Raw genomic sequence first — 12,030 nt, 5'->3', positions numbered from 1 at the left:
CATTTTTAATATTTTTTTGAGTATTTATAGTTTAATTTTTTGTTTGTGCCCTAACTGATAGATGAAATGTCTAAGCGAAGAACTACAACTACAATCTGACTTTGATACTAATATTTTTCTCTTTTTCTAATCCTAAACTAGCCTCAATTTATTAATGTATATTTTTGCTCTATAAGGTAGGCTTTGATCAAAATCAACATCTTAAGAACTAGTATCCAATTCGATAACTTTGATACAATTTAGTAAATATTCTCTTATACTTTTCTACCTTCTTGTAGTGCTTGATGCTAGTTATACAGCTCAAGATTTTTTTGTGAAATTGGAGCATAATGACAAACTACTCAACAAATGGATCTCATAGTCTTTTTACTGAAGAGGAAACTAAGTTGGTTGGACAATAATCATGGTCACATATTTCTTGTTCTTGGATTTTTAACTGCTTTTGATTTATATATTTCACTTTAATCGGCTCATTGAGTAATCCTCAGGCGAATTCCTATAATTTTTTTTGTGAGAAAGATAGCTAGTTTCTTGATTAATATTCAATTATTTGTGTTTCATAAAAATACAATTTATTTAAGTTTAGAAAAAAAATCTAATATACGAGGGGTATTACCACTCATTATGAAATACTAAGAAAAAGATGTTAGTGTAGTGACCAAAAAAAATGATGTGACAGTGTGCAAAGGGTGCTACCACTCCCTTGAACCTTAGTTGTTCCTATGTTGCTATTCACGTTCAGCAGCGACATCAGCAAGGAAAGCAGCCTATTTTATTAATTTGTTTGGGCTAATATGTAGATAAATAAAAGTAATATATATATATATATATATATATATATATATATATATATACACACACACACACACATTAGTAGCGTACCCGCGCGATGCGGCGGTGACAATTACTTCATTTCGGCATATAGTTTTCATGCATCGATTAGTTTCTCTTTCGTATCATATAGTTCATTTCATTCTTTTGGCTAATTCTTTTTGTCTCAGATACATTCTTTCGAGGAATACTTTCTAGCTAGGTACGTAGATCCGGAGGCGGAATAGTTTCATATCCGATGTCATGATTTTATATCGAAAAATAATATTTTGGAAAACAATAAGATTTACGATGTGTCAATTTCTATGTAAACTTTCTTTTATCGTTTTGGGTTGCTCGTCAATATTAACATTATTTTTCAATATCAGAATTGTTGGTATGTTAAAAAAGAATTATCAAATTTATAAATAGGAAGCATTTTAATATATTTAGACATTTACATTTCATAGAAAATTTTAAAATAATCATTTAAAATAATATATATATATATATATATATATATATATATATATATATATATATATATATATATATATATATAAACATTGTATATTAAGGTGTTTTATATATATTTAAATTGTGAAACTAATTCAATTATAAATCATTTTAACGTATTTTAAGAATCAATATGTTTTTTTCTTTGTTGTTTGTTTTTATTACTGATTTAGCGGACTTTTAAATGCACTTAGAAATAAGTGACGTCACCTTTAACTAATTTAGGAATACACATTTACAATCTTATATTTCATTTTCAATAATTTAAGCTTTAACGAAATATTAAATTGCCAAAAAAAATTGTTTTACTATATATATATATATATATATATATATATATATATATATATATATATATATATATATATATATATATATATGGAGATGATCAAATGAGAACACCTAAAAGGTTGAGAACACGAGAATAATTATGGACCAATCAATATATAAGGGCATACTAGTAATTGTATATTTTAATTAAATTAAAATAAACTAAAATTCAATCAAATTCCCTTAAATTTAGGATCAGTTACCAAAAAAGAAATAAATATTAAATTTTTTATTTGTCTTATTAATGGAATATAAAAATCATTTTTACCAAAATTTATTTTAAAACTGAAAAAAATTCTTACAAAAAACAATTTTTTTCTCCTATTTCACGTTTTTTTTTGTGTTAAAAGAATGAATAGAAATCGAACACCAAATTAGTACATTTGTATTCATAAATGATTTTTTTTTCAAAAAACCTGATACTACTCCAATCACAAATAAATACACATCAATTTACAAGTAATTCAATTTTTTTTTTAATCAATTGAAAATAAAAAGAGTGTAAAAATTATCATTTCTTCATAAAAAGAATACCTCTAATCATAAATAAATATACTCATTAACACATGCTTACACTGTTATTCACAAATGAATACAATGCTATTAAGAAATAAGTACCCTGTTATTCAGAATTGAATAAATGAATACCTCTAATCATAAATAAATACATTCATTCATTGTTATTCACAAATGAATACACTACTATTCACACATGAATGCACTGCTATTCATTCACTGTTATTCACACATGAATGCACTGCTATTCATAAATGAATACACTGCTATTCACACATGAATGCACTGCTATTCATTCACTATTATTCACCTGTGAGAATCGAACAATAGCAAGCCAAACAACCCCCCTCTTCGTTGCGACTGTTGCTGCTTGATTTTTCTCTAGTTCGCTACTACCGACGACGAAGAATAGACCCAAAAAGGGACTCGCAGGAAATCGATTGCCCCATCCACCTGTTTCCGTCTCTCACTCTCTCTTCTTCGGTCTGGCCAAACGTCGAGGGTACTACCTCCTTCCTTCGCACCTCACAGTCGGATGAGAACGATCGAACCTTCGCTGCTTCTTCACGTCTTCGTTCTTCGGTCTCGTCGACCCCGGAGACGCCTCCCACATCGCGAATCTCTCGACGAAAGATCAGCAGCCACCGGACCCGATTTCCTTTTGCCTTCGTATTTCTTTCTTGACTGCGGTTGTTCGATCGCTTTCTTTTTTTGTTCCTTTTTTTGTTCGATGGTAAGGGTCTGCCATCACTGAACCACCGGGCCAAAAATCTTATGCCTTTATTTTTCCTTTTCAGTGATCAGTCAAGCACCAAAAGTCAACTAGTGGCTTGTTATTACACTCTATATAACAGAACCTGTGATCAATTTCAAGAAAGAAAGAAGAGAATTTAAGAAGGGTACGATTGATTAAAGAAGAGAAGAGGTCCAATTTCGAGTTTTATAATTGATACCATTACCCGTGATTTTTTCTTGTGCGTGGTGTCGATCGAAGAGAAAGAATAGTTGTATAGATTCGATTTTTGGGTCTGTGATTTTTGGGTCTGTGATGGTGTAATACTGGGTGATGCCCAGATCGATGATGGCGTGAGTTTTATGATGGAGGCGGATTTGTTATAAAACCCTAGAGAGAGAGTGACGAGAGAGACGGTGGAATAGGAGAAAGATGAGAGGAAATAGGTGAGAGGGTGAGAAATTATAGGAAATAGATAAAGTTGCAATTCCTATTATGCCATTCTGATCATTTCAAAGTTACACTTTAATACCATTAGTTTTAGAATTTTTCATAAATAGCCCATTTAATAATAACCTTAGATCTAAGTATTTAAATGGTTCAGATCTGTTCGCGCGTTCTCAACCTTTTAGGTGTTCTCATTTGATCGTACTCCTATATATATATATATATATATATATATATATATATATATATATATATATATATATATATATATATATAAATTGTATTGATGTTATCAATTATCTAATAGGTTTAGTATGTAATAACAATATATTAAAATAAAATCTAATGATTACAAAAAAAACATCATCAGCAACAACAATAATATTAATAATAAGAGAGGGCAAGAAAAAATATGATGGAAATTTATGTACAAAATAATAGAGGTTATATATATATATATATATATATATATATATATATATATATATATATATATAGTTTGGAGCTAGCCCACTTGGCTCATATGAAGATTCTAATTTAACTACTAACTACAAGGTTATGGGTTCAATCCCAGGCTGAAGAGACATATATTTATTTGCCATTCAAAATAATAATAATAATAATAATAATAATAATAATAATCTAATATGTGTAGTATTTTATTAAAGTACTAGTTTATAATCCTTGAGAACCAGAATTAGAAAAATTAATTAAACTTTCTAAGAAAAAAACTCAAAAGTATTAATTAATTATTTTAAATAACTTATTAATTTAAAGATTTTTTTTAGTTATATATATAAAATTATAATCGTTGAGTCAGATAAATACGTAAAATTATATCATCTTATAATTCTTGTATATTTTATTTTATTTTTTATTTTAATGTTATTAATTTAATGTAATTAAAATAAGAAATTTAAAATTTGAAGTGAACAATCAATAGATTGACTAGTGGCATGATATTAATTAGAAATGCTAACATAGTGACACATGACAAAAGAACTACAATTTTATTAGTATAGAGAGATTATTAAAATTTTTTAATTTTAGCATATTGTAATCTTATGATAGTGTATTAGGTATATCATATTTTTATAAGTAGTATTCTATTAAAATAATTCAATAAAATGGTGACTTTTATTTTTTTTATTTTTTAGAATGAAAAAAAAATATTTTTCAATAATTTTTGTTATTTTTTATGTTTATAAAAATAAAAAACAATCACCGTTTTGGAGAATTAATTTAATAGATTAAGAAAAATAAATATATAAAATGTTTAACATTCTATTATTAATCATTTTAAAATTCTATATATTATAATATTTACAGAATTATATATTAAAGTTTTATGAATAATAATATTTCATTAGTAAAATATAGTAAAACAATGATTTTTTTTCCTAATTTTGTTATAGTAAAAAATTGTTAAACTATATATATATATATATATATATATATATATATATATTATTTTGTTTTCATTTTTTTTAAATTTTACACAAACAAAATGTGTTTTTAGAAATCGTGTCTCAATACAAAAGGAATCTCGTCTCAAATAAAGTTTTTTCAAATTTCCTATAAGCTTTCTATGGTTGGTCCATTTAGTCCCTAAACTATTTTTGTGGCATTATGAATGAACTAATTCATGAAAACCTGAACGTTTAATCATCTAAACTTGTTTTAACCGGTTTGCTTGCAACCTCACCTAAGTCAACGTTCAAATATGGACCTTAATTTTCATTGGTTGAAAGTCAACACATGCTTTGAATCAACTACTGTACACCTTTAAATCCCTTTTGAACCTGCAAGCTTCGAAACTCATTTAAAACTTTCACACAAATTCGGAAATGAACATCCATTTGGTTATATGTCAGTCAACTTGTTGATGTAGGTGGGGTTAGTAAATTTGCAGATGAAGTGTCCTCTATTGAAATATCACCAACGGACATACTCTACACCGATTGTCTTCGACACCCCTCAATCAAACAGATTGTCTTCTTCATGTCTCCCAAATTCCACCTAGTGTACATCTATATCAAAACATCTATAACTGCAAATTTTAGATATGTACACAACATTTCTAACCTTTGTGCACACAATCACTCACAGTACCATCACGATGATGGCGACCTTACTATTAGTATTATCTTGGTTCTTAAGAAAACTCTTTGAATTTAAGCCAATTATTTTCAAAATTGGTAAATTTATTTAACTTCTATTGTGCTAACAAGTAGATTTATTTGTTCTTGAGGCTTTAAACCTTTAATTGTCCATAGATATATGCTACATTGCAAGTGAAAAACTTAAAGAGCTATGTTATAGTAGAGTAAGGCCGGTCTAAACATATATTAGGCCTAGGGCTAGAAGTAAAAAGGGGTCCTCAAAATCAAATATAATTAATATTTGAAAAAATACATCAATAATATAAATAATTAAAAAGTCATCATAAACATAAATATAGCCAAAAATTCAACTGCATGACAAAATCATTTGCTAACACTTTCAATTCAAAGAAAAAAAGGTCACTTGAATCCACATCATACATTAAATACATTGTCATTAATAGCAAACTTAAGGAAATTGTTTACAATTATCATTAGGCTAAGGGACTGGTAACACTTCTAAAACCTTGTCACTTCAGTTTTTTGAGTGTGTCCTCATTTTTTTTTTTTGGGTTAACACTCAAGCTTAGTATTTGTTAGGGAGTGGTAACACTCCTAGCACTCCAGTTTTTTGATTTTCTTTTCTCTAATTAATTAAATTATTTTATTTTACTACACAAATATATTTTATGCACAAATATTAATCCAATTTTATTTTCATATAATATAAATCAATTACATGAAAATAGATATAATATTTAAGTGCCTGTTACTTTTGATTCTTTTAAATCAATGTTTGATGCTTAGGACCAAATTTATAGGGAATTATCAAATGAAGGTTAAAACAATTTTATTGAAATCAAAGTTTTGACAATGGGACTATATTTGTAAAAAAATTTGTAGTGAGTGTAGGAATCATTTATTGAAATCAAAAAATTTGAGAATGGGACAATTTTATTGAAATCTGGTGTTAAGTGTTAAGGCCGCAGGTGGCATCAAGATGCCGACAATGCACAATATCCTGAAACATGTAGATGTCGATTCAGCTATTGATGATGTCGATTCGATTCTAATTTCCAATTAGGATCTTCATCTGTTCCTACCCTTCCCAGACGCGCGTTCATTTAGCATCGATCAAGATAAATTTCTTTATTTTCTTGAGATAATTTCAGTTTTGGTTAAATTAGAATTTGGGAAGTTGTACAATTTTTTTAAATATATAGAATATATAGCCAAATATTTTGGGCCCTTAAAGACATGGGCCCTGAACGGTCGTCCGGGTTGCCCACCATCTAGACCGGCCTTGTAGTTGAGAAATCCGATTAGAGAGAGAAAGAAGAAGACAAGAATGTTAGGGAAAAAAGAGAGCTCTCCGGTTAAGTTCAGTGATTGTGTTTAGCTTCATCTCACATGGCAACATAGGTATGACTTTTGGTAGAGTTCCGTTTTTCCCCTCCATCTTCTCCACCGCATTCACTACTATTTTCGTATACTTGTTTGACAACCATCTGTAAAATGATGAAATGCCTGTTGCTTCTTGCTTCAAAAAAATTCGATCTCCTTTCTATGTAAATGTACCGGAATTGGAATTGATGGGTTGCAACTATTTGTAAAGTGCTTGAGTTCCCTATAACCCATGAAGTTTACTTCATCGCCCTTGTTTCAATCAAGAATTAGAAGAAACCCAAAATCAAAATCCAAGTATTTGACTTCATCCTCATCGTTTCCATGTAAATCGAAACATCTAAAATCTAGAAATACAAAATCTATATAATGATTCTAGTGAGAGAGAAAGAGAGAGGGAGAGAGAAGGCATACCAGTAATAAATGTAGAGGATGAAGCAATTTGAGATTGGTAAAGAAGACTAAAGGAACATGATAATATTGTCACGTCCAAAAAAAATGAGGTGACAAAATTGTTACCGGCTTACCCCTTCTAATTTTCCAAAATGACCTAATAGACCTGAAAAAATGATTTTGTTCCTTCATAAAGCAATAAAAAAATTTAAGGACTACTATGACTATTATATAACGTTTGTGTGAATTCTCCTACCTTTAATTATCCAACAAAGTATAAAATTTAATCAGGTTAATTACTTTTAAAAATTTCTCAATAAACATATATACACAAGCTTTAAAATTCACCCGTATCATAATAATCTCGATGCTTTTAACGTATTCATATTCAAAACCCAATAAAAACAAGTCATCAATCATAAGCATTAACGTTTCTAACGATATTTTTGACAACAAATAAAAAAGATCAACATATTTGCAGAAAGATGTTGTTGTTTGAAATATCTTAGACACTTCATATTCATACTAGGGTTGTTTTGAGAAAATTCCCAAGAAAATAAAATAAAAAAATAAGAGTGAAAAAAGGAGACACCGTGAGATTAAGTAAAGGAGGGAAATGGTCAAACGGAAAGAAACCCGCCTTCGAAATCGGTTTCTTGACAGGAGACCAACTAAAAACGGCAATTCCCATGGCTCTTTCTTCTCTTTAAAAAGAAGCCCTTCGACATCATTCAACCAACGCCATTCTTCCCATTCTCTATTCTGTAAACATCAAACGCCCACGAACATGTCTTGCTACAAGGGAAAGTACGCTGGTATCGTCTTCATCCCTCTCTAATTCACTCCTCTCATTTCACCATTTCATGCATTTTCTTTTGTTATTGTCTTCATTTTCTTTTAGACCCTTTTTACGTGATCAGATTTAATCAATGAATTACTTTGTTGTTGGAAGATTTATTTATTCAATTTGGCTTTTAATTGATGGTGTAATATCTAAATTACATTTAATGATGAGTAATCTTCATCAACGCAATTTAATTTACAGAAGAGATCTTGGATGATTACTTAATGCATTCGGTGATTAGATTCTCTTTATCACTTAGTTGATAACTTTGTATTGTGTACTTTTGGCAATACGTTGCAATTAACATGTCGAAATGGTTTTCATGGATCGGTTTTGGGACTTACTAATTAATGCCTTTGAATGAATTCATTTCCTTTTCATGTGTATATGGATCTGTTTTTGTGAAGAATCCTTTTTATTTCTTTTTGAAACCAAACTTGTTTTATTGGTCATTCCTAGGTTTCAGTAAGTCATTCCTTCTTTTATTAACACGATGATTTTCTATGCAACTGTTATATGATTTTCCGTTTTTCATTTTCGTTTTCCATATACGTGGAAAATTGGATATTCAACCTGCAACATGTTTGTTTATTTGCATTATGCATGTTCTTTTGATAACTTCAAACGTGTCTTCTTCTGGGATCAAGAGATTATTTCCCCTATAACTTAACTTTTTATCTTGTTATAATGAAAGTAGAAATAAATTTTTATTGATTTGTTCAATATACCTTATGGTTTACATTTCTTCCTACAACATTGTATTTTAGAAAAAGTTATCAAATCATAGCAAGGTTATCCACTAGAAAGATTTTCACGGCTATAATTGGGTATATTATTTTAAAATTACAATGTCCCGATTAGACTCAAAAGATTAATAGACATGATCAAGATTTTGCACAGTTTCAACTAATTTTCTAATATTCCATGAATATTTTTCTTATCAGATGAACTTATTGCCAATGCTACCTACATTGGTACACCTGGCAAGGGTATCCTAGCTGCTGATGAGTCAACCGGGACAATAGGAAAACGTCTTGCCAGCATCAATACCGAGAATAATGAGGCAAACCGAAGAGCTCTTCGTGAGCTTCTATTCTGCACCCCTGGTGCTCTCCAATACATCAGTGGCATTATTCTCTATGAGGAAACTCTTTACCAAAAGACTGCTGCAGGCATATTGTTATTTCCATTTTATCCTTACTATTACTATTACAGGATCATCATCATCTTGTAGCATTAAAAATTTTATATCAACTTTTGCAGGAAAGCTCTTTGTTGATGTGATGAAGGAAGCCAAAGTCCTACCCGGAATCAAAGTCGACAAGGGCACAGTCGAGCTAGCCGGGACCAACGGCGAGACCACCACCACTGGTCTCGACGGTCTAGGCCAACGGTGCGCCGAGTATTATAAGGCTGGCGCCCGTTTCGCCAAATGGCGAGCTGTGCTGAAAATCGGCCAGAACGAGCCATCACAGCTCGCCATCAATGAGAATGCATACGGGCTAGCCCGATATGCAATCATCTGTCAAGAAAATGGTCTTGTCCCAATCGTGGAGCCCGAAATCCTGGTCGACGGGCCCCACGATATCAACAAATGCGCTGATATCACCGAACGTGTCCTTGCCGCATGCTACAAAGCCCTAAATGACAATAAAGTCCTTCTAGAAGGTACTCTTTTGAAACCCAACATGGTCACACCAGGGTCGGACTCCAAAAAGGTTTCACCCGAGGTGGTGGCGGAGTACACGGTTCGAGCCCTGCAACGAACCATGCCGCCAGCGGTCCCGGCCGTGGTGTTTTTGTCTGGTGGTCAGAGTGAGGAGGAGGCTACGATTAACCTTAATGCTATGAATAAGTATGATGCAAAGAAGCCATGGAGTTTGACTTTTTCATTTGGACGTGCCCTACAACAGAGTACACTTAAGGCTTGGGGTGGAAAAGAAGAGAATGTTAAGAAGGCTCAGGAGGCGTTTTTGGCTAGGTGCAAGGCGAATTCTGAGGCGACACTTGGGAAATATCAGGGTGGTGGAGCCTTGAGTGAGGGCGCTTCGGAGAGCCTTCATGTCAAGGACTACAAGTATTAACTTGTTTTTAAGGGGTGATGAAATGGGCATATTTTGGTTTGTTTCAGTTTATTAGACTGATACTGAAATTATAAATTCGGTTTCAAGCCCCAAAACAATGATTTTGTTTCATTTTTTTGTTCTTCTGGGTTTGTTTTTCTTTATTTTTTTTTTTTGGGTTTTCGGTTGCTTAAGGAATAAAATAGCAATCGAACATATGGACTTGTTGAAGTCTGAATTCATGGAAGCATGAGGTTATTTGTTTGAATTGTATTATATAATAGAAAAAGTTATTTTAAAGATTTGTATCCAACATTGCAACTAGCTGTAGTTGAACGAGAATTGTGAACATCTTAAGTAATTAATCATATTTAAAAACGACATGTTAAATAATTAATCAAATGAGAAACTAATCTTCTATCCTAATAAATAAGTACCCAATTGCCACGTGGCAATTGCTGAGCCCCTCCTAAGCGAATTTTCACGCTCAAAGTTTCAATGTGAAGTTCCGAAAATGACCTTCAGCCTCTTTAACACCCCATCCGCCTTCTTCTCCCATAATCTTGAATATCTCTTGTTACTTCCTAAATTACATTTGGGATTCAAATTTTGAAATCCTAAAATGGTAGATATCCCTAAATCTCGGAAATTATCGACATTCATCTTTTTTCTCCATTGATCCGAAAATGGTAGGTCCAACTATTACCGTCAAAAGAAACCTAGCCACGAATCTCCGACCAACTCATCAATCACTCTGCATGCTTTGGCATTCAAAGCACCTTCTAGCCACATGCATCCTCTGGTACCATCAATTATGGAGCTCAATTTTCTGAAATCAGGAATTTCCCTTTACACAATTACGTTTTTCGCTTTCACCCTCGTCACATATTTCCCATTTTATTCGGTTCAGTCGTTGTTTGTATCAACTTTAAGATAATCATTGCTTCACACTTCAGGTTAATCGGTGGATTCTTCTTCTTATTGGCCTGAAGACTACATCTTCTTCAGGTTAGTAGTTTCTTTCAACAAATCCTTTTGATTTAATGGCACTCTACTCATTGAAAGTGTTAAAACTGAAATTGACAGTTTTCTTCAATCGCTTCTTCAAGTTCTGCAACCTGTAATTAAAATTGATGCTTCAAGTCTATGGTTCGACAGTCTATGATGGAAATGGTTCGACAATCTACTATTGAAATTGATCTGCATTATACCATTTGAGGGTACAAATTAACAAGTAATGTTGTGTTTCATAATTTTAATGAATGTGTAGATAAAATCGATGAGATTTTAACTTTATTAAATTGGTTTTCAATTCTTAAATAGGAGTAATAAGATTATTGTTTTTAGGCATACATATTGGATATTGGGACCAAAGTTGTGGTGTTTCTAAATGGTTATTAAAATTACTGATTTTTGAAATGGGAAGTTGACTAGTTTTGATTATTGTTCAAATGGGCATTTCAGAATATTGGTTTTTGGACATTGGTTTTAAAAGTTGGGATCAAAGCTGTGATTTTCCCTTATGGGTATCTTGGGTGGTCAGGTTATTGATTTTGGACATTGGTTGGTTAAATTGGTATAAAAATATTTGATTACTTTTTTAATTTTTATTTTAGCTTATTGACGTTTAGACACAAGTTTTTAAAATTTAAAATAAAATTTTCTTGCTTCTTGATGTTTTGTGAGTCTTTGATTTCTTGATTATTCTAATTGCAGTCCATATTTGAGTCTACATAATGATTATGCTTTTTGGGTTTTTAATTTTGAATTGATCTTTGCATGGATGTTCTTTGATGAACCTCCACTAACCCCTAATGGAGATTAAGCCAAATAAATATTTATTTCCCAGGTACGTTGTTTTGGTTATCAGTT

General features: G+C 31.2%; 1 protein-coding gene across 1 annotated transcript; it reads left to right on the top strand.

Moving 5' to 3' along the window:
• The first annotated feature begins 7,969 nt into the window (after positions 1-7,969).
• On the top strand, positions 7,970-10,458 carry LOC145056744 (fructose-bisphosphate aldolase 6, cytosolic-like). The gene is made up of 3 exons (XM_079004466.1): positions 7,970-8,066; positions 9,040-9,267; positions 9,359-10,458. Exons 1-3 carry the CDS (start codon positions 8,039-8,041, stop codon positions 10,177-10,179), a joined length of 1,077 nt encoding a protein of 358 aa, XP_078860592.1. The 5' UTR covers positions 7,970-8,038; the 3' UTR covers positions 10,180-10,458.
• The last annotated feature ends 1,572 nt before the right edge of the window (positions 10,459-12,030 follow it).

Source organism: Lactuca serriola, chromosome 6, assembly GCF_051521515.1.
Source record: "Lactuca serriola cultivar US96UC23 chromosome 6, Lser_US96UC23_V15, whole genome shotgun sequence".
Taxonomy (NCBI): Eukaryota; Viridiplantae; Streptophyta; class Magnoliopsida; order Asterales; family Asteraceae; genus Lactuca; species Lactuca serriola.
This window is presented reverse-complemented; position numbering and strand designations above follow the sequence as displayed.